The 24678-nt window shown below is 43.7% G+C and overlaps 1 protein-coding gene across 2 annotated transcripts in view; it reads right to left on the bottom strand.

The window, feature by feature from the left end:
• Positions 1–24014, bottom strand: part of dhcr24 (24-dehydrocholesterol reductase) — a 43683-nt gene extending 19669 nt beyond the window's left edge. The window contains exons 1-4 of one of the 2 annotated variants that reach the window (XM_048539511.2): positions 23709–24014; positions 13434–13589; positions 5976–6081; positions 1330–1448 (exon numbers count right to left, since the gene is read on the bottom strand). In XM_048539511.2, coding sequence (XP_048395468.1) covers positions 1330–1448; positions 5976–6081; positions 13434–13589; positions 23709–23939 — 612 coding nt within the window. In that variant the 5' untranslated portion in view covers positions 23940–24014. The remainder of the gene's footprint in view (positions 1–1329; positions 1449–5975; positions 6082–13433; positions 13590–23708) is intronic. The other variant, XM_048539512.2, reaches the window with a different exon arrangement.
• Between the last annotated feature and the right edge of the window lie 664 nt (positions 24015–24678).

Raw genomic sequence — 24678 nt, 5'->3', positions numbered from 1 at the left:
GCGAGTCTACTACTGTTGCATGATTTAAAGTGGACTGCTGATATGGTAAATTGAATGGCAACCTTTAAAGGGGTTTGGAGAAATAGTTAAAAGGTGAAAAGTCACAGGAGATAAAGCAAGGGTATTGGATCTGATAGCTGAAATACCAATGGTCTCCTTCCGTGCTACATTATTTGACAATTCCATATCAGAAAAATTACACGAACTGCATCTGGATATTGACTTGTGAACACAATTTCCTTTTGGTCAAGGGAGGAAAGCTAACTAGGACGTCAGAATATTCCTTTCTCTTTGAACTGTAGCACAGGATTTTTAACATCCACATGAACCACCATGACAGAAGGGAGCTTGACTTAACTGCATTTAAACAATATGGTAGAATAGTACAAGAGACTTTATTTCAGTCAGTCAATCTGAATTTTATATACCCTACTGGCTGTAACTGTGGCAGGGACACACACAAAATAGATTGGGCTGCTAGCTCACCACTTTTCAGCTCATTCTTATGACACACCATGTGGGCGGTGCTGAAATCAACAAACTATCCGCCATATTTAAATCAATAATTATGGATAATTTAGGCATATTTACCTGACAATAACATACTGCTGAGCCATAAAACGGCCGGAGTGGACAGTTGGGAAGGAATGGGCAGCCCATTTTATTATGGCCTAGATGAGAAAAGTTGAGAAAAGATGGGCATGAGGCCCAACAGCCTCCACCAACACGCCACCTTGCCTTCCCTCTGCAATACCTGCTTGAGAGAATCCAGATCCCAAGTCTCTCTCTGGGTCTAAAACCAAAAGGACCTCTAGGGCAACCTTGATCTTCCTTGGGCTTCTTTCTGCAGAGCCAGCCAAGCCCAGTACTGAGCACTGGCTCTGGGATCTGGCAATGATAGAGTTGCCAGCCAATCAGATTGCTTGGCAGCTCCTGAGGACAGGACTTCTGCTCACTGAGCAAGTGATATTCTGCACGTTGGGACTTCGTGACCATGGGTCAAGCTTTTGGGACAGTTTGGCTCTGACTGATTTTCTTTCTGCAGGAGGAGGGTGGTTTGGAAAAAATTATGAACGTTAAAAATGGGTTCTATATTAGAATCATGACGCTGATAATTGATGCAACAATTGAAAAGCAAAAGGTCAATTCCTAGTGAAAAGACCTTTCAGGCCCTTTGTTTAAAAAGAGAAGAAAGAAAAAAGCCTTGAACTAATAATAGACAACAAAATCTTCCAATTTAAGTTGCCATCAAAACAGACTTCAAACAAATAACTTAGAAATATTGTTATATCTGGACATGAAAGTAAATGATGCTCCATCATTTCATACCTCTGTACATCTAATGAGGCTCCCATCAGCTAGGACCAACTCATAAGCTACACAGATGTTTTGGAATAAACCATAAATATGAGATGAAGACTCAATACCAGTTCCCATGATGAGGCCACCTGAAAACAGATACTTGTTTAGGGATTCAATCTAGTGAATTTCAGAGATATTTAAAACACCAAGAAGACCAATGACAGAAAACATCCATTGGAATGCGTCAAATATATTGAGTAGCTACCACAATACGAGAAATTGAATTGAACAATGGTACTTGAAGCAATAATCAATTTGGTTATGTTCATTTTTGGTCACTGATGGTTTGTGACATCTTATCAAGCACTAATACCTGCCATTTTAGCAATAATGCCTTTATCATCAATTCCTTCCCAACTTGAGTGCCTACACACTAAAATGAGGGTGCAGATGATGTCAAGAGCAACTGACTCCATGCTCTCATTAATGAGAAAACTCGCCAGATCAAGCTCCAATTCTTGAGATAACAAGGTATAGAGCTGGATGAACACAGCAGGCTAACGTTTCGGGTCTAGACTGTTCTTCAGAAATGGGGGAGGAGAAGAGGGTGCTGAAATAAATAGGGAGAGAGGGGCAGGCGGATAGAAGATGGATAGAGAAGAAGATAAATCGAGAGGTGACAGACAGGTCAAAGAGGTGGGGATGGAGCCAGTAAAGGTGAACGTAGGTGGGGAGGTAGGGAGGAGATAGGTCAATCCAGGCAGGACAGACAGGTCTAGTGGGCGGGATGAGGTCAGTAGGTAGGAAATGGAGGTGGGAGGAAGGGCAGGTTAGAGAAGCAGGGATGAGCTGGGCTGGTTTTGGGATACAGTAGGGGGAGAAACAATTTTAACCCCAATCCTTGAGAGTTGACCAGTCACTTCCTTGGTGAACCATAAGGCTCTTGAGTGAAGTTACTTATCAGAAGTTGCCAGAGGGCAGCAGCTTCTGAATCCTGCAGGACATTGCTGGAGACCTAGCAGATCCGAACAAAAAGGTACATTGTTTTCTTTCAGGTCTCGCAGAGATGAATGTTGTGGAGAGACGGGTTCAGAGGCAAGGGCAGGGGGTAGCCACTTTCCCATGGGAAAACAGGTAATTGGGCCAGTGGTGAGTTGAGGTCTTCAAGTAGCCATCAATTTACCATTTAAGGACTTTAAGTGATGGCAAGTCAAAAAAAGTCTCCAGTAGACGTTTACACTAGCACTTAATTGCTGAAATGGAAAACTTTTCTCCAGGGCCATGCTGTCCATTTTTTGTTCTTCACCTACAGGTAAGGTTTAGTCGTACTATTTGTAAGAATGTAATGGTCAACACAAGGATCTAACAAACACTGCAACAACTCATTTAAAGAAATCATCAGCTTTATGAGTTATCAATAAACAAAGGAGGTGAATCCAAACGGCTGACATCCCACTCACTTTCTCCATGAGGAGGGGACGACATGATCAGAAAAAGAGCAAAAAATTTGGAGCACTCAATTTTTTGAAGTAATTCTTATAATACTTTTCAAGTACCCATTTAATGCAGGATTTAAAAAAAGTCTGTTCATGCATTAGAAATGGGGGAGGGAGAGAAGGGTCTGAAATAAATAGGGACAAAACAGGAGGCGGATCAAAGATGGATAGAGGAGAAGATAGGTGGCAAGGAGACAGACAAGTTAAAGAAGCAGGGATGGAGCCAGTAATGGTGAGTGTAGGTGGGGAGGTAGGGAGGAGATAGGTCAGTCCGGGGAGGACGGACATGTCAAGGGTGTGGGATGAGGTTAACAGGAAGCAAATGTGGGTGCAGCCTGAGGTGGAAGGAGGGGATAGGTGAGAGGATAAACAGGTTAGGGAGGAGGGGATGGGCTGGGCTGGTTTTGGGATGCAGGAGACGGAGGGGAGATTTTGAAGCTTGTCCCCCTCCACTGACACCCTCATCCGCCTAGCCAAACTCGTCCTCGCCCTCAACAACTTCTCTTTTGATTCCTTCCACTTCCTACAGACTAAGGGGGTGGCTATGGGTACCCACATGGGCCCAAGCTATGCCTGCCTCATTGTAGGTCACGTGGAACAATCCCTCTTCCGTACCTACAGTGGCCCTAAACCCCAACTCTTTTTCCATTACACTGATGACTGTACTGGCACCGCCTTGTGCTCTCCACTTCACCAACACCTTCCACCCCAACCTCAAGTTGCCTGGACTATCTCTAACACCTCCCTCACCTTCCTGGCCCTCTGTGTCTCCATCTCAGGCAACCACCTCAAAACCGATATCCATTTCAAGGCCACCAACTCCCACAGCTACCTAGAATATACCTCCTCCCACCCACCTTCCTGCAAAAATTCCATCCCCTATTCCCAATTCCTTCGCCTCCGCCACATCTGCTCCCAGGATGGGGCATTCCACTCCCGTACATCTCACATGTCCATGTTTTTCAAGGATTTCCGTAACCTCGCCCCCGCAGCAGTCGATGGTGTTCTCGACCATGTCTCCCACATTTCCCGCAACTCATCCCTCACATCCCATCCCCGCAACAACCACCAAAGGAGAATCCCCCTCGTCCTCACATACCACCCCACCAACCTCCGGAACCAATGCATCATCCTCTGACACTTCCACCATATGCAATCCGACCCCACCACCAAAGACATTTTTCCCTCCCTACCCTTGTCTGCTTTCCGGAGGGACCACTCTGTCCATGACTCCCTTGTCTGCTCCACACTCCCCTCCAACCCCACCACACCCTGACCTCTACCCTGCAACCGCAGGAAGTACTACACCTGCCCCCATACCACCTTCCTCACCCCCATCCCAGGCCCCAAGAAGACTTTCCACATCAAGCAGATGTTCACCTGTTCACCTGCACATCTGCCAATGTGGTATACTGCATCCACTATACCCATTGTGGCCTCCTCTACATCGGGGAAACCAAGCGGAGGCTTGGGGACTGCTTTGCTGAACACCTATGTTCGGTTTGCAATAAACAACTGCACCTCCCAGTCGCGAACCATTTCAACTCTCCCTCCCATTCCTTAGACGACATGTCCATCCTGGGCCTTCTGCAGTGCTACAATGATGCCACCCGAAGGTCGCAGGAACAGCAACTTATATTTCGCTTGGGAAATGTGCAGCTCAATGGTATCAATGTGGATTTCACCAACTTCAAAATCTCCCCTCCCCCTACTGCATCCCAAAATTAGCCCTGCTCGTCCCTGCCTCCCTAACCTGTTCTTCCTCTCACCAATCCCCACCTCCCAACTCAAGTCGCACTCCCATTTCCTTCCTACTAACCTCATCCCGCCCCCTTGACCTGTCCATCCTTCCTGGACTGACCTATCCCATCCCTACATACACTCACTATGACTGGCTCCATCCGTCTGTCTCCTCTCCACCTATCTTCTCCTCAATTCATCTTCAATCTGCTTCCCCCGCCTCTCCTTATTTATTTCAGAACCCTCTCTCCCTCCCCCATTTCTGATGAAGGGTCTGGGCCCGAAACATCAGCTTTTCTGCTCCTAAGATGCTGCTTGGCCTTCTGTGTTCATCCAGCTCTACACTTTGTTATCTTGGATTCTCCAGCATCTGCAGTTTCCATTATTTCCATTCATACATTGATATGATAAATATTATTGGGCTTATGTTAACCCTAACACAATTATGACAGGAACAATGTGGTTAGGCAGGATTGAGTGGTGTAACATGGCTGTGGGAATCGTGCTGCACTCCCATTTTCCACCATTGTTCCTCACAAAACTGACACAGGAAGGGTATCTGACCAAATCAGCTGTTGGCCTCCTTTCCATGAAGAGGTCACAGGTCAATGACATCAGTAACTCCATTTTAAGTGAAATTAACAGGGGGTATCACATGATGCCGGAATAACAGCAGAACCTGGTGGGAGACAGCAGAGTGGCTAGGGACTAAAGCAAATACTTAGGTTATTTTGGATCAACAGCAACAAGGGCCTGCAAAGTATAGTTGGGGAATCTCAACCCTAGTCTTCCCTTCTCCCCGTACTGACATCATCATTACAACTAACTACATGGAGGGATGCATTCCCTTGTATCTCTAGCATTATTCATAGCTTCCATCTCGATTTTTGCACCCATCTATACAGATGTTACACTTGCCACTTTCAGGGAGGTATATTTTATTTACAATGCAGACATTGTGAGCTGTACTTGGGAGGGGATGGCCAATATTCCAGTTAGGGATGGTATTTATATTAATAACAGTGTATAGCCCAAAGGTGACAAGTACCACAGACTCAAGTCAAGCTGTAAAAGGTTTTCTCAAGATCACCAACATAACTCATTGATTTTGATTTTCATTTGAGAGAAGTTAAGACCAAAGGTAAAATATGTTGTAAGCCCATGCATCCGTTCCCCATATTTATAATGTTTAACTATAACTAGGCTCCCAATTTAAACATGCAATTTCAATCAATTTCAACAAGAATACAAAAATAAACTGATTATTCATTAGCAGATGCCAAATGAAAAATGCACTTGGCAATCCCATCCTTGAAAACCACAAGCTAGAACAGAACAGTAAAGATTTCAGAATGTAAATTCACAAACATTTATCAAGATTACTTGACTTGATGGCTAATCAACAAATAGTCTTCTGGGTACAGGAAAGCTACACACCCACAGTGAGATCATCCAACTCTGGAACAACTGGAAGAGTCCAACCGATTGAATTCAGAAGTGCTGTCAACTGACCCATGTTAACCAATGGTTCCACACGGACAATCTGCAACAGAAATAACAGTTAAAACAGCATTTGCTTCCTTTCAAACAATTCACAGGTTGAACAACTAATATGTCATTGGCACGAAACACAGTGTGGAAACAGGTCATTTGGCCCAGAAGTCCACACAATCCCTCCAAATAACATCCTACCCAGACCCATTCCCCAATTCCCCATGTCTAATCCACCCAATCTAAACATCCCTGCGCACTGTGGGGGGGCAATTTAGCATGGCTAATTCACCTACCCCACACATCTTTGGACTGTGGGAGGGCCCCAGAGCACCCAGAGGAAACCCAAACAGACACGGGGAGAATCGGCAAACTCCACACAGACAGTTACCCGAGACTGGAATCAAACCCATGTCCTTGGCGTTGTGAGGTAGCAGTGCTAGCCACTGAGCACCATGCTGCCCCTCACTTGGTTAACCAATAACAGTATTCTACTCCTTTCCCCTTTCCCATTGTTGATGGGGAATCTGGGTGAACTCTGTCATCCCCTTTTAGGGACTGTCCAACATTTGACAATGAGCACTATTGTTGAATAGTGTACTGACGCCCATGTCAATGCATTACTACTATGCAGTGGTTCAAGACACTATTTTGCATAAGGTGTACATAGAACACGTTAACATTCATTCAATGAGTTCATACTTACAAATAGACAGGTTTAAAAAACCTGACTGTTACAATTTTCAATAAACACAGCTAACAGCTGGCTCAAATGTCCCTATTTATCACTGCAACTCTCTAAGGGAAGCACATACTTAGGTAAAGACAACACAGTATGGAGCTGGAGGAGCACAGCAGGCCAGGTAGCATTAGAAGAGCAGGGAAGTTGACGTTTCCTCATTTCTGAAGAAAGGTCCCAACACGAAACGTCAACTTTCCTGCTCCTCTGATGCTGCCCGGCCTGCTGTGTTCCTCCAGCGCCATACTACACTGTCTCTGACTCCAGCATCTGCAGTTCTTGCTATCTCCACATCCTTAGGTAATGAGACCAAAATTGCACGTAGTACTCCAAGTGAAGGGAGCCGGTTCAATTCAGTGGGCTGGACAACTAGTTTGTACTACAGAGTATTGCCAACAGAGCAGGTTCAATTCCCACACTAGCTGAGGTTACCATGAAAGGCTCTCCTTAACTTCTCCCCTCAGAGGCATCACGATCCTCAGGTTAAACCATCACTAGTCTCGAATGACAGAGCAATCCTGTGGTCTATCAAGAATATGGTGACTTTACCCTTACATAATTGCAGAAAACAATGTTAATTTTTATGATGTAATCTCCTAAGCACTCAATAAAAGCTAAAAACACCATTTTCCATCTCACTATTTGCTGTACCTGCAATGTTAACTTCCTGAACACAAACACTGACTTTTAAAAAAAAAATCATGCTGTTTTAGTCTTTCTGTTATAGTGGGGAACTTCACACTTCCAAATATGATGTTCCATCTGTCATCTTTCCCCTCATTTAGCCAGTCTATATCCCTTTGTTGCCTCTTTACATCTTTCTCATAACTTATTTCCCACCTACCTTTGTACAGTCAGTCAATTTAGATATATTACATTTGTTCCCCCTCATCCAAGTCATACAGCTTGTAAGCAGCTGATGTCAAAGCATTAATCCTTGTGGTACTCCACTAGTTAATACTTTGCCATGCCTAAAATTAGCTATGCCTAAAATTATTGAACGTCTAAATATACAACAAGCTCCCAATATCATACAAATTACACTATTCAACTCTGTTAAATTGGTAAAATATTATTCCTATTTATAAAATCATAACACAACATCATGATGAGTGAGCAAAACAACCTGTTACCACCATGTTTGATAAGGCATTGTATGTACAGCTATTTCATAAGATTAGCATGGATAGAGAATAGGATTACGAACAGAAGACAGCGTTCAGATAAAGGGAGCAACCTGATACTAAAGAAGTGCCAAGAGGGTCAGTATAGGGGGGTGGAGGGACAATCATTTACAATATACATTAGTGATAGATGATGAAAGTGAATACACTATTATCAGATTTGAGGATGAGAAAAAAAAGGGGAAAGACAAGTAGTGGGAACGAGACAGTCTACAGGGGAATACAGACAGTTAAACAGGTGGGCAGAATTTGGCAGATGGAATATAATGCCAGAAAATGTTAGGTTATGCACTTTGGCTGGAAGAGTAGAAGAGCCAAATATTATTTACATGGTGAAAGACTACAGAAAGCTACAGCACAGAAGTATTTGGGAGTCCTCATGCGTGAATCACAAAAAGCTAACATCCGATTTCAGCAGATAATCAGGAAGTCAAATGGATTGTTCCCTTTACTTCAAAGGGAATGAGTACAAAGTTAGATAGAGATAACAAGGTGTAGAGCTACATGAACACAGCAGGCCAAGCAGCATCAGTGGAGCAGGAAAGCTGATGTTTCAGGTCTGGACCCTTTTTCAGAAATAGGGGTGGGGAAGGGGGTTCTGAAATAAATAGGGAGAGAGGGGGAGGCGGATAGAAGATGGATAAAGGAACAGATATGTGGAGAGGAGACAGACAGGCCAAGGAGGTGGGGATGGAGCCAGTCAAGGTGAGTGTAGGTGGGAAGGTAGGTTGAGGGTTGGTCAGTCCAGGGAGGACGGACTGGTCAAAGAGGCAGGGATGAGGCTGGTAGGTAGGAAGTGGGGGTGCAGGTTGAGGTGGGAGAAAGGACAGGTAGGTTAAATTAGATTAGATTAGATTCCCTACAGTGTGGAAACAGGCCAACAAGTCCACACCGCCCCTTGAAGCATCCCATCCAGACCCGTTCCCCCTATAACCCACACCCCCGTGAACACTATGGGTAATTTAGCATGGCCAATCCACCTAGCCTGCACATCTTTGGACCGTGGGAGGAAACCGGAGCACCCAGAGGAAACCCACGAAGACACAGGGAGAATGTGCAAACTCCACAGTCGCCCGAGGCTGGAATTGAACACGGGTCCCTGGTGCTGTGAGGCTGCAGTGCTACCACTGAGCCACCGTGCCGCCCCCACAGGGAGGCAGGGACGAGCTGTGCTGGTTTTGGGATGCAGTCAGGGGTACGGGGGAGATTTTGAAGCTTGTGAAGTCCACATTAATACCTTTGGGCTGCAGGGTTCCCAAGTGAAATATGAGGTCCTGTTCGTGCAGCCTTAGGGAGGCATCCGTGTGGCACTGCAGGAGGCCCAGGATGGACATGTTGTCCAAGGAGTGGGAGGGGGAGTTGAAGTGGTTCACAAGTGGGAGGTGCAGTCATTTGTCGTGAGCCAAGTAGATATTCCACAAAGCGGTTTCCAAGCCTCTGCTGGGTTTCCCTGATTATATAGGAGGCCACATCGGGATACAATATACCACATTAGCAGATGTACAGGTGAACATCTGTTAGGGAAGGTTTTCTTGAGCCCTGGGATGGGGGTGAGGGATGAGGTGTAGGGGACAGGTGTAGCATTTCCTGCGGTTGCAGGGAAAAGTGCTGGGGGTGTTGAGGCTGGTGGGAAGTCTGGAGCGGGCTCCCCGTTGGTCTAGACTTATCTCCACTTATCTCGACTCCATTTTCTCCCCCTTGGTACAGGAACTCCCCACCTCCATCCGTGACACCACCCATGCCCTCCACCTCCTCCAAAATTTCCAATTACCTAGTCCCCAACATCTCATCTTCATCATGGACATCCAATCCTGATATACTTGCATTGCCCACGTAGACAGACTAAAGGTTCTCCACTTTTTCCTGTCCCGCAGGACCGATCAGTCACACTCCACTGACACCCTTGTCTGCTTAGGTGAACTCATCCTCACCCTTAACAACTTGTCCTTCAATTCTTCCCACTTCCTACAGACAAAGGGGTGGCCATGGGTGCCTGCATGGGCCCGAGCTACGCCTGCCTCTTCGTAGGATACATGGAAAAAATCTCTCTTCCGAAGCTACATTGGCTCTATCCTCCCACCTCTTCCTCCATTACATCGATGACTGTATCGGCGCCACCTCTTGCTCCCACGAGGAGCTCAAACAGTTCATCCACTTCAGTAACACCTTCCACCACAACCTCAAGTTCACCTAGACCATCTCCGATACCCCTCTCTCCTTCCTGGACCTCTGTTTCCATCTCTGGCAACTACCTGGAAACCAATATCCTTTTGAAGCCTACCGACTCCCACGGCTACCTGAAATACACCTCCTCTCACCCACATTCCTGCAAAAATATCATCTTCTATTCCCAATTCTTTCGCCTCCACCATATCTGCTCCTGAGATGAGGCATTCCACTCCCGGACATCCCAGATGTCCTCGTTTTTCAAGGACCAAAACTTCCCCTCTACAGTAGTCAAAAATGCCCTTGCCTGCATCTCTCGCATTTCCTGCAACTCATCCCTCACACCTCCCCTCGCAATAATAACCAAAACAGAATCTGCCTCGTCCTCACGTACCACGCATCAACCTCCAGATCCTCCGGCACTTCCACCACCTGCAATCTGACCCAACTACCAAAGACATTTTTCCCGCCCCACCCTTATTTGCCTTCCAGATGGACCACTCTATCCATGACTCCCTTGTCCGCTCCGCACTCCCCACCAGCTGCACTACCCCCGGCACTTTTCCCTGCAACCGCTGGAAGTCCTACACATGCCCCTATGCCTCCTCCCTCTCCCCCATTCCAGGCCCCAAGATAACTTTTCACATCAAACAGTTGGTCACCTGCACATCTGCTAATATGTTATACTGTATCCGTCGTTCCTGATATGGCCACCTGTACATCGGGGAAACCAAGTGGAAGCTCAGAGACCACTTTGTGGAACACCTACGTTCGGTTCGTGACAAACAACAGCACCTCCCAGTCAAGGACGACTTCAACTCCCCTCTCACTCCCTGGATAACATGTCCATCCTGGGCCTTCTGCAGTGCCATGACGATGTCACCCTGAGGTTGCAGGAACAGTACCTCATTCTGCTTGGGAATGCTGCAGCCCGATAGTATAAATGTGGACTTCACAAGTTTCAAAATCTCCCCGCCCCTGACTGCATCCCAAAACCAGCCCTGCTTGTCCCCATCTCCCTAAACTGCCCGTCCTTTCTCCCGCCTATCTACTCCTCCCACCTCAACTCCCACCCCCACCTCCTAAATACCAGTGTCATCCCCACCTCCTTGACCTGTCCATCTTCCCTGGACTGACCAAACCCCACCCTAACTCCCCACCTACGCTCATCTTTACTGGCTCCATCCCAACCTCCTTGACCTGTTCGTCTCCGCTACACCGATCAGCTCCTTTATCCATCTTCCATCACCTCCCCCTCTATCTATTTCAGAATCCCTTTCCCCTCACCCATTTCTGAAGAAGGGTCCAGACCCGAAAGATCAGCTTTCCTGCTCTTCTGATGCTGCTTGGCCTGCAGTGTTCATCCTGCTCTACGCCCTGTTATCTCAGATTCTCCAGCATCAGCAGTTCCTACTATCTCACAAAGATAGGTAGGCCTTATTAAAATTATACAAGGCACTAGTAAGACAATTACTTTGGGTACTGTGAACAGTTTTGGTCCCCTCATCTCAGGAAATACATAACAGTAATGTGAGGCAATCAAGAAAAGGTTCACTTGCTTGATTCCAGTTACGGAGGGCTTTGCTTATGAACAGCTTTTGAGCAAGTTGAAATTGTATTCGTTGGCATTTAGAAGAATGAGATGACACACAATAGAACCTATATAGGATTCTTATGGGGCTTGACAGGACAGGTGCAGAAAAGTTGTTTCTCTCTGTGGGTGAGGGTCCAATCTCAGAGTCAGAGATAGGGGTTCCCATTTAAAGCAGAAATAAGGAGAACATTTTTTCTCTCAGAGGGTAGCGCATCTGCAGAATTCTTTACCACAGAGGGCTGTCAAGACTTAGTTGTTAAGTATATTCAAGGGAGAGATGGATAATTTTGTTTTTATCAATAAGGCAATCAAGGGTTATGGGGATAAAGCAGGAATGTGAAATTTAGGATTATCAGATCAGCCATGATCTCATTGAAGGGTAAAAAAGAAACAATGGAAAAAATGGCATACTTCTGCTCCTATGTCTTATAACTTTGTCTTTACAACTGACATCAGACTAAGTGGTTTCTGTCTCTATTTCTTAACTGTTAAACAGCAGGGTTACATTTACTGCCTTCCAATTCACTGAAACCAACCCAGGATCTAGGGATCTTTGGGAGATCAAACTAAAACTAACTATCTTTGAAGTCACCCTTTTTAAAACCTCAGAATATGGCCATCACCCTAAGGGGATTTTTCAGCCAAATGCTTTGGGTTTAGAACAGGTAGCAGATTACAGAACACCAAGGTTTATCGGGATGCAGCTTTCGATTTGCTCAACTTACCATAACACAGTCACTGATGGGGTAGGTCAATATCAAGAATGTATTTTACACAAAGAAAATCTCCAAATTATCTAAAAACACAATTTAGCTTCACAAATCATTCACTGTTTCACTTTAGGGTCTACAAAATGCTAAATGTTCAATCTAAAGCAGTTCATTTTGTTTTTATAATATTTTCAATGCCACTTCATCTTTACTGTGAAAACCAACACTTCATGAATTATAGAATCCCCACAGTTTGGAAATCAGCCCTTCAGCTCAACAAGTCCACACCGACCCTGTAAACGGCATCCTACCCAGACCCATCCCCCTACCCCTTTTCCCTGTAACCCACCTAATCTGCACATCCCCGAACACTATGGGCAATTTAGCAAGTCCAATCACCTAACCAGCACATCTTTGGACTGTGTAAGGAAATTGGAATGCCTATACTTCTCTCATTTCCCCTCAAAATCCTCAAATGATACTTGCACATTTTTGTTAATGCCATTTGAAACTGCTGTCTACCAACAGTTAACCTCAATTTTCTGTTGGTCAGTTAGGAAAAATGGCAGCTTCTACCCTACATTTCTCCATTGTAATTTAGTTCCAATTAGAAATGTTGGGCTGAAAAAAAGCTAAGGCCATTTCATACAGACCTTTATCTTACATAATGGTACTTTAATAGTTAATGCTTGCCAATTCATATTCTTTCCCCAAGCAAAACAAGATAAGGTGGTTTACTTATGATCAAGCTGCCCAGAAAATAGTCAAGTGACAAAACACAAGGGTACATGCAGCTAAAATTTGCTAAGCATGCAAACAACAAATGGCCAGAGAGGATGTGTTTTACTCAGTTTTAAAAATTTAAAAAACAGGCAAGACTGTTGGTGATTGAATCATAGTAGCACTACTACTATGGACTTTAAAACCAATTTAAGTAAACTAGTCTAACTGAAAAAGGCTTGATAAGTATAGGTTTTTACATTTTGTTTCATTGTTACAAGGTCAAGCTACCTGTTGCTCAGTGTCCACCTCCAGAATATCCATCAAGTTGATCATGATATTTTTGTGTGTCTTCTTATATTTGCCAACCCGAAGCGATACAGTCAGCCAACCTGGCCGACCAGTACACATGTACGTTCTATTTCCTTCATTTTTCCATTTGCGTACCTATTTAAAGAGACAGAACTATGTTAGTATATTGCAGTCTTCAATTCAACAGTAACAAGTCAAGCTTAACTCATAACAGAAATAGGACCCATCGCTATCAAATTATTATTTTAACTTCTGCTCATTAGAATATGCTCAGTATTCTACATTTGCTGAAAATCTACATTATGTCCATCACTTATGCTTAAACGCAAACACAGTTTATAATCTGAAGCTTATGGCTGAATTCCTTGCATTGGAGTTCTTTTAAAGACTCAGATGATTATCTTGAGATCAAAATTGCTAAATCAGTACTGAACATCAGAATCAGTTATGACTAACTTGTTACAAATAAATTGCTGGAGGTCAAAATGATTTTAAACATATTTGTCAAAAATTTTTCATCAAATTTACATTGTAGTCATATATTGCCAAGAAAACACTTGAAATTAGATTCAATACGCCTAAGCCATTCAAGAGATTTTGTTAAAAATATGAATGAATCATAGAAAAACAAAAGCAACATTGCATTCCAGACAGCCAAACCAATAATTCACCTGAAAAAAGTCAGTTAGTGAGCTTACAAAATCACATTTAGAACATTTACTATTTCCTAAATACATCTAGGAGGTTCTAGCAAAACTGATTATAAATGGACATTAAAAGTAAAAATTAGACAGTGGTCATCACAAATACTGATAGCTGTGGTTGGCAGTGGTCAATTGTTATAGCTCCTGAACATCACTACAAGGGCTCCTTATAAAGCTGTCCTTAGGGCAATTATTTTTAGTTGCCGTGCTATTGAACTTCCTTCCATCATTAAGGTCACAAGTGAGCTGTTTATTGACAAATCCACAGTCTTCAATTTCATTTACAACTACTAAGAAAGCCCAAGGCAGCCCACAACAGTATCTGGACACTAGCAATGTAGAGGTGGTATTTACACTATCATAATGTCAGTTCTCCAAGCGAACCATGAAAAGGCATTTGTATAAAGGTCCTCTTCGCCAATCCCAGACAAGAGCACGAGGCTGGTGGCAAACGGCATTCCAACAAAATTTCTCCACCGCCCATCATTACAAGGAAGTGTTTGATACCAAAATTTTTACAAAGGAACAAAGTAAAAACCACTGCATTTCTCATCACTGTCCAAAGTCAGGTCCTTCTACCACAGGAAGGGCCCAAATCCATCCCAGCTGGAACAACTATAAGTCATTGTGCTATTGGCACTAACCCTGATCCACACTTGCCATCCACGGAATTTTCCCCAAGGAGACCATGATGCTATGAAAATATGCACTTTTACAAGCTTGTTGTAGTCAGAAACTATAATAATGATGGTACAGGATTCAATGTTCTTTCCATCATATGGATGACCAAAAGTGTTCAGGCTGTTCAGAGAACGTTCACTAGACTGATCCCTGACAGGAGCACAGCAGGCCAAGCAGCATCTTAGGAGCAGGAAAGCTGAGGCCTAGACCCTTCATCAGAAATTGGGGAGGGAAAGAGGATTCTGAACTAAATGGGGAGAGAGGGGGACGCTGATCGAAGATGGATAGAGGAGAAGATAGGTGGAGAGGAGACAGACAAGTTAAAGAGGTGGGGATGCAGCCAGTAACGGAGAGTGTAGGTGGGGACATAGGGAGGAGATAGGTCAGTCCAGGGAGGATGGACAGGTCAAGGGGGTGGGATGAGGTTAGTAGGAAGGAAATGGCGATGCGGCTTGAGGTGGGAGGTGGGGATAGGTGAGAGGAGGGACAGATTAGGAAGGCAAGGATGAGCTGGGCTGGTTTTGGGATCCAGTGGGGGGTGGGGGGGTAGATTTTGAAGCTTGTGAAATCTACATTGATACCATTGGGCTGCAGGGTTCCCAAGAGGAATGAGTTGCTGTTCTTGCAACCTTCGGGTGGTATTGTTGTGGCACTGCAGGAGGCCCAGGATGGACATGTCGTCCGAGGAATGGGAGGGGGAGTTGAAGTGGTTCGCGACTGGGAGGTGCAGTTGTTTATTGCGAACCGAGCTCAGGTGTTTTGCAAAGTAGTCCTCAAGCCTCCACTTGGTTTCCACGATGTAGAGGAGGCCATAAAGGGTATAGCGGATGCAGTATAACACATTAGCAGATGTGCAGGTCAACCTCTGCTTGATGTGGAAAGTCTTCTTGGGGCCTGGGATGGGGGTGAGGGAGGTGGTGTGGGGGCAAGGTGTAGCACTTCCTGCAGTTGCAGGGAAATGTGCCGGGTGTGGTGGGGCTGGAGGGGAGTGTGGAGTGGACAAGGGAGTCATGGAGAGAGTGGTCCCTATGGAAAGCAGACAAGGGAGGGGAGGGAAAAATATCTTTGGTGGTGGAGTCAGATTGCAGATGGCGGAAGTGTTGGAGGATGATGCATTGGATCCAGAGGTTGGTGGGGTGGTATGTGAGGACAAGGGGGATTCTGTCCATCCTGGGCCTCCTGCAGTGCCACAACGGTGCCACCCGAAGGTTGCAGGAACACTATGTCATATTTCTTTTGGGAACCCTGCAGCCAAATGGTATCAATGTGGATTTCACAAGCTTCAAAATTTCCCCTCCCCCTACCGACTCCCAAAACCAATCCAGCTCGTCTCTGCCTCCCTAACCATTTCTTCCCCTCACCTATCCCCTCCTCCCACCTCAAGCCACACCCCCATTTCCTACCTACTAACCTCATCCCGCCCCCTTGACCTGTCCATCCTTCCTGGACTGACCTATCTCCTCCCTACCTCCCCACCTATATTCAGCTTTACTGGCTCCATCTCCGCCTCTTAACTTGTCTGGTTCCTCTCCACCTATCTTCACCTCTATCCATCTTCAATCCACTTACCCCTCTCTCCCTATTTATTTCAGAACACTCGTGTATATTAAACATAAGTTAATTTATATTTGAGATAGTTAGATGCTAGATGAGTAGAGGAATGAAGGCTTATGGGGAAAGGGCAGGAAAGCAAATGTGAGGGATGTCAGATCAGCCATTATCCCATACAATGGCAAAGCAGCTTTGAGGAACCTCCTGTTCCTATTTCTTATGATCTAGGAATATCACTGATGGCAGGTGGCGAGAGCAGGAACATTGGAAGAACTTGCAGATTGGTCTGATTCTGTTAAGAATACACGTCCTTGGCCAACAAGTCCTAAAATGGGACTTCAAACTACAGCCTCTGACTCAGAGCCAGGGACATTATCCTCTGTGCCACCAGACTCTTCCAACTTAAAAACAGATATAAACTGCATTGAACACAGGTAACTCAGGTAAATATAAAATTTTAGTGTGAGCAAGACAAACTCCTGTATAAAGGAGCCCATTGCTGTCATTCAAAGCTTCTCAAATATGAACAGTTGAAAAGTCCTTCCTCACCTTACATCCTATACTTTCACATTTAGATGCCAAATAGAATGCTCAAATTTTCTGATTACCCCAAATCTGTATTATTGTGCCATGGGTTACCACTGTCTATTACAATACATTAATATTTACTTGTCCCAGATATCTACAGTGCAAACCTTTACCCTATTGATTCATAGACTTTGAGAGGTTTAAAGAAGTTCATAAAGTTGGTATGTAACAAATTTGTTGACTGGCACTGCAACTTAGAGAAGCTGGAGATTAGCTTGAACCTCTTCAGTTATCTTTTTAAGTTTGGTTTTGAACTGTTTTGCAAACAACCCAATAGGATTCAGGCTCCCCCCAAGCAGTGAGCTCAAGGAGTGTATCTGCTACAAGCAATGGCTAAATGGCTCTTTTCACTTTAGCTAATCAATACTTTGCGAAGAAAGGGAAAGCAGCAAAAGGCAGAATAAATTTTTGTTCTAAAAAAGCAAAATTGTAAAAGCTACCCCAAGTAGCATATAAAATTCCAGATTCTTTATTTTGTTGATGTAAACATTGACTGACTGTTTTAATTCCAGACATTCTCATCACATAGCTTCAGCATCAGCTTTTTCATCTCTAAACTCCACATATCCAGAAAAAATGTGCCCAATTACTATAACCAGGCTGCAAAATGGCCAAAACTTTTAAATATCTCTTTTAATTTCAAGTGTGGAGTTAGGTACCAGTCCAGAAGATAATCTAGACACCAAACTAAATGGGGATAAACTTTTTCTTTGAGATTTTCCTAAATTATTTTGGAAAATGATATCAAATTTTCTATTAACTTCCATACATGGCCTGAAGTATTTCCAAAATCAAAATCTCACAACCTAAGAAGTATGATGATAAACTACCATTAAAACCTGAACTCTACTTGGACGCAGAATTGCCTCGAATTTTAGATTACAATCACTGCTAACTATTTGTTTTCCCTGACATTTATAACTACTTAATTTTGGTAAGATCATGTAGATTTGAGTCTATTGCCACCGTATTTCATGTTGATGTGTACTTTAACTACAAAACTCACAAAATATAAAGATGTGGCTCTGTGATTCTGAATGCACATCCCATCAATTTTGATACATCTTATCGCACTGTCAAGCTACGCAGCAAGCAGATAGCTCGGGCCCTATTCAACAGCAAGAACAAAGTTGCTGGAAAAGCTCAGCAGGGCTGGCTGCGTCTGCGAAGAGACAAACAGTGTTAACGTTTCTGATCCGGTGACCCTTCCTCAGAACTCTATTGAAGAGGCTGCAATAAGATTAATATTGTAATCTTGAACTGTAGGAATGCCAATATGTACAAGAAGCTGGTTTGACTGTCCAATTCAAAGGTAAATTAGAGTGCAGGATGAAGGCCATTAAGGTGTGTAATAGAATTCAGAGATGCAGGTATAAATCCAAATATAACAAAACTTATTAGTGTGGTCAGCATGTAAGCTTGAGTAATCAGCAAACTCTAGTTACAGGAATGAGAATTAAGTAAAAGTCCTGAAAACAGTCCAGCCTGTTGGGTAAAATAGTCCAAAATTCTCTATGGCAGACAGGAAGTCCATTTTGACTCTCTAAACAAACCCAATTGGGCCCATTTCCCAACTCCATTCTTGTAATTCTAGAAGTTTCACTTCATTAACTACCCACACAATTTAATTTTGAACATCAATCAACTCTGTTGCCAACACCAACCTCAGCAATAAGTTGTTGCTATTCACTGCATAAAAGATCTTCCTCATACTCCCCTTGTATTTCTTGCCTAAGACAATTAATCTGTGCACCTCTTCCTCAGACCACCATTGAATAGAAAGTTTTCCTTCTTTAAACCTACTAAAACCCTGTACATCTCTAACAAACCTCCCCTCAAGCTCTTTTGGTCCAAGGAGAATACCACCAGATTTTCCAGCCTAATCTTATGACTAAAATTTCCTCAACCCTGCAATCACTCTTGAAAATGTCCTTGCACCTTCTCAAGGAACCATGCATCCTTCATAAAGTGTGGAATCAAAACAGGTCGCTATACTCTAGTTGTCAGTTAACCAAGCCTTATTAAACAAAAACTGAAAAAATGGCAGATGCTGTAAATCAGAAACAAAAATAGAAATTGCTGGAAAAGCTTAGCTGGTCTGGTAGCATCTGTGGAGAGAAGTCAGAATTAACATTTCAGGTTAAGTGAGCCCTCCTCAGAACCCCTGAGGAAGTGTCACTTGACCTAAAACATTAACTCTGACTTCTCTCCAGAGATGCTGCTAGGCCTGCTGAACATTTCCAGCATTTTTTGTTTTTCAGCCTAATTAAATGTCAGTATAATCTCTCTGCTTTTGTATTCAATACGTCTACATATGAAGCCTAAGGTCAAAACATCAGTAGCAATTCAGCTCAGTGTAGATCTACAAGTGATTTTTTCTTTCTCCACAACTGCTGGGAGATTTCACTAAACAGATGAACATGAAAAAAAACATGTAATTTACCAGACTGTGTGTCAGTTATAATTTGTAACTTGAGATTTTGCTTTCAAGCAGCCACATTTCATACAGACAAATCACCTTTCAGTTGTCTGTATTTGCTGAGCAAAAAACCTTTGGAATTTAAAATATTACATTATAGTTCTAATGTACACCTACAGTATTATATAAACCTGTACACATGCAAATCAAATATCTTTTGCAGGCTCTCATGCTTAAATGTCAATACTTCTGTGCCTCAATCAAACATTTATGAGTAAAAGCTCAGTTAAAAGCATAAACAGCAAATGAAGGATAATATTTTACTGAAATTAGGGCCATTAGGCCATTATTAACTTGACCAAAATCAAGCTTACTTATATAATAAAACAAAGAACAATGTGTTCTTTGAAAGGAAAAGAAAATTGCTGGAACTCAGCAGGTCTGACAGTATATGTAGAGAGAAAGCAGTGTTAATGTTATTATGTACAGTGACCCTTGCTTAGAACTGATAATAGCTAGGAAAAGTGGTACATATGCTGAAGACAGGGGGTGGGGGAGAAGGGTGGTGAAGGAGTGAGCAGATAAGAGGAGATAGAGCACGGGTTTGGTGGGAGTGGCCGGGTGTGGGGAAGAGAGAGAGAGAGAGAGAGAGAGAGAGAGAGAGAGAGAGAGAGAGAGAGAGACAGCATGATAAATATGTAAATGAATATGGGTTGGCTGTGCTGAAATCAGCCCACGTCATGACAGAGCCTGGATTTGGGGCTGGGTAAAGGACACAAACGATTGTCATATATAAATGGTTATTTTGCTCAACAAAGTAAGAGAAAAACAAACCATAAAGACGAACAGGTTTTCAACAAAAATCACAAGCAGCATTTAAAAACAATGTTGAAGAATTAACGCTATACAATTTCCTGCATATTTGTAAGATTGTGTGTTTTTAAACTTGAAAGATTGTTAATTGAGTCCATTTGTGCTCCAGAGAATTAGTTAACTTTCACTTTTCTAGCCCAACATAGTGGCAATTAAACCTTACAGATTAGATCTAGAAGCAGACAGACACAACTCTTCTTTGTTGGGATTAACAAAGTGTGGAGCTGGATGAACACAGCAGGCCAAGCAGCATCTTAGGAGCACAAAAGCTGATGTTTCACGCCTAGGCCTCTCCTAAGATGCTGACTGACCTGCTGTGTTCATCCAGCTCCACACTTTGTTAGAGATAATGGGAACTGCAGATGCTGGAGAATTCCAAGATAATAAAATGTGAGGCTGGATGAACACAGCAGGCCTGCTGTGTTCATCCAGCCTCACATTTTATTATCCACACTTTGTTATCTTGGATTCTCCAGCATCTGCAGTTCCTATTATCTCTCTTTGTTGGGATTGGCTGGCTGGCTGGGTGGGATTGGGGGATGAGTGACTTTGGTTCAAAGATTAACTTTAAGTAACTGATTTTGTGGAAAAGTTGTTTTTGCTGCTAACACAGCTTAGAGTTTTTTTTTTAAGTTCTGCAATCTGTTCACTAAATCCACTGGCTGTATTTATGCATATCAGTGACAAAGGCAGGTGTATTTCTCCTGAGTTTTTACAGCTAATACACTTCAGGTTAGAAGTAAATAAATGAAGTGCAACAGCTACTCAGCTTCAGTGGTAAAGGCTAAAGTGAGGAGTTCAGGAATGGCAGAGGCTAGCAACCTTGTATAATTACTTCTGCAGTTTGGGAATGCTAATCAATTTGAAAAGAATTATTTTAACAAAGATTCATACTCTTTGACATTATCAACCCACTCAAATATTTAGAAACCTTTCCTTCTCTGTATCTGCAGTAATGACATCTCTGGCAGATACTACTGTGTCAATATCGCTCTGTCACTGTTGCAGAGTAGAAGTGGAGCAAAGAATCAGTTACCATCTTAGGTGAAGGATGTTACCCAGAAAATAACTAACTATCTCCCCCTCCTCCTAAACAGAATATACAGACAGCATGGGCCACAGCAGAGGAGCCTGACATACAAAAAGTGCACTTTACCAAGAGACAACAGTGTAACTCTGCAAACTGCCACATTTAAGACTTGCCGTCAAGGTCATCTGACAAGGAAAGGAAAGGAGTCATTACACCTAAAAGACCTTGGTCAGTCCCCTGAACTGAGTAGATTCTAAATCCCCTGTTTGTAGTAGTCAGCGAGGGCTTTCTGATTGGAATTGTTAACCTGAACCATTCAAGGATCTCAAAGTCAACAAGGTCCAACCGGCTCCAATCAATACAGTCATCAACACTCTATATGAGAGCTAACCAAATCATAATCAATGGAAACAAAACAAGCAGAGACAGACTGAACCATTCAGTTGTATAGAGGGGTTGCATACTTCCCAGGATCCAAAGTATGGTAAATACATACTACACACATTAGCTGTAGGAAATCCACTGGCCCCACTCAGCTAGCCCAAAATAAGGAATTTCACTTGCCAATGTCCAGATATGTGTATGACACTGATCAGAAGACACTGACATCAGTATCCAACATGCAGCTAGCTGCCATGACACTATTCAGAACCAAGAGGCCTTCCCTGATCCCTTCAGGAAACAGAATGGGATTTGCAAATTATATATGGCAGGAAAAAAACCACACCATTTCTGCATTGAATGATGGAAAACAGACTGTGAAAAGTATTAATTCAAACAGTTCTCTTGACGTAATCTAATTATGGTAATCGATTCTTAATACAAAGTACTTTTGGAAGATGTTTCACTAAAATGCCCCACCTATCTAGATCATAGAATCCCTACAGTGTGGGACAGGACCTTCAGCCCAACAATTCCACACCTCAAAAGCATCCCACCCACCTACACATCCCTGAACACTCCAGGCAACTTAGCATGGCCAATCCACCTAGCCTGCATATCTTTGGACTGTGGGAGGAAACCAGAGCACCTGGAGGAAACCCACACAGACATGGGGAGAGTGCGTAAACTCCACACAGACAGGTGCCCAAAGATGGAAGTGAACCTGGGTCCCTAGAACTGTGAGGCAGCAGTGCTAACGAGTGAGCCACCATGCCACCCTATTTCATTGGCATGTCAAGCACAAAGCCAACTCCAACATCCTTCATCCTGGAAACCCTGAAAATTCTGGGGATGGAGAGGTACCAAATCTGTTTTTTCCTCTCTCTCATCTCTGACCTTTATATCGAGAGAAATGAAACAATCACAAGGCCAGGCTTAAGAAATAAATTGAGTGCAAATGTGATCCACTTAACACTCTACTCCCAATGAAGACACAATTGACATCTTCTCAAAATTAACTCTATACTTAACTAGCTGTTGCACATGCCAAATGTTGTTTTCAGAAGCTGTCTTACACTAGGAATTTTGTAGTTGATAAAGTGGTTAAACTGTCTGTTATACCACCAACTACATGCAACACATGCTGTCCTGTAATTATTGATTTTGATATGAGAATTGCAAGGATGAGACATTTAGTGGGCCAAGGGAAATCATTTTTGTGGCCATTAATTTTCATTGGTAAACCACAGCTTGGTAAGCAAACAGAGGATGCTGATAAAGTCATTATACAGCATGTACTGTAAGGACAGGAAACTTCATTTTACTTCAGGCAGTATTCAGAACATTTTATTCATTAGTCATGTATCTTTGTCTACCATAGGCAGACCATCATTTGTCTCCAGCAATGTGTTATAATCCATTCGACAGTGCTGACCTTCACCAGATCCTAAATAGGTTTATTCATACAAATACATGCTCTACAGGGTTTGGAGATTCTTGGTCCTGGATGATCTGATTTCTCCAGTTGTACTGAGCATGATTTAATAATGGGTTACAAACAGGATATTACATTCCATGTTGAGGGGAGACTCAAAGTGCCAGTCTGTTGAGTGTGATTAGTATATCATGTATGGGTTTAAACATTTAAACAGAGATTAGCCAACCCCAAGATAGGTCCCCAAGTCAGGATGCAGTTTACATGCAGCGTCCTAGGTAGGAAGTTACTGAGAAGCAGAAAGATTCCCAGTTTGAAGCAACACTTCTGCGGGAGGAATTCTAGTGGTGACAGCACCCAGGGGTGGTGGTTTATGGAGATGGGGCACAATAGATTCGGGTTCACTAGGTAATGGGAGTAGTGGAAACTGGGTGATGGTGTTGACAATGGAGGTGCAGCGCCCTGCATGTGTATACAGGATGGTACGTAAGGGTCTACCAGAGGTGATCACTCCTAGATTGTTTACACTCTTGGCACTGGATGGGTTTGCACAGTACAAATGACACCCTGCTTCATAGAGACTGACCCTCACCTGCCTCTGGATGTCCTTCACCCGCTGGTCGTGTTGTTTGGGTGCACTGCACAGCTTGAAGACCAGCCAAGCCCGGAGATAATAGTAAACATCGAAAACCACGGAGAGGGGCAACAAGAAAAGACAAACGAACACCCAGCGGTGATGGATGATGATGTACTCTACGCCTTTGGTGCGGATCCAGACCAAGAGCAGGGCCGCCAGCACGGCCAAGTAAATAACCGACTCCATCGATAAACAGCCCGTGCCGATCGCCACTGACAGCACGAGCAACCGCGCGCAACAACCTCCCCCTGGCTGCTAAATCCGCCCCATTCCCGCTAACCCCGCCCCGTTCCAGCAAACACCGCCCATCTGTCGCCGACCCCGTCCATCATTGGCTGATTCCTTTCCCCGCATTCCAACGCCCGCACTCTGGCTCCGCCCTCCGCCCCCGACATCCAACCAATCCGCGCTCTCTCACCCAGCGAGGACCAGATGAACCCCCGCCACGGTGTCCTTGCGACCCTGAGAGCCAATCGGACGCCGATCTGCGTCCACAGTCGCGGGCTTTGTCCAATGGGAGGCAGTGGTGGATCAGGCCACCGGGCGCGCGAGTGTTCCATTGGAGCACATGCTCCTCACCCTCCCTGACAGAAGTGTGAGTCTGGTAGTGCATGATGCTGTGCAAACAGTTTCATCATTGTTAAATGAGACGCTAATGTGACCGCTTGTGATAATATAATTTATTAAAGGCCGCACTGTAGGACATCATTTGTTAAAAAAAAGCATGTGTCCAAAGTGCAGCATTTGGAACAGATTTTGCTTATCATTTGTATTAAATATTTATGCGTTGTCTTAACTTGTGATTCCAAAAATGCTATAAATCAGGATCAATAAAGAAAATCATGTTACATTTGAACCGACTACATTGTTTATTGCGTACAAGAGGTTAAGATCAGCAAGAGACCAATACGTGCCGTTTGTTCAT

This window comes from Stegostoma tigrinum, chromosome 8, assembly GCF_030684315.1.
Source record: "Stegostoma tigrinum isolate sSteTig4 chromosome 8, sSteTig4.hap1, whole genome shotgun sequence".
In the NCBI taxonomy this organism is placed as follows: Eukaryota; Metazoa; Chordata; class Chondrichthyes; order Orectolobiformes; family Stegostomatidae; genus Stegostoma; species Stegostoma tigrinum.
The sequence above is the reverse complement of the archived record's forward strand: the minus strand, read 5'-3'. Positions and strand labels throughout refer to the sequence as shown.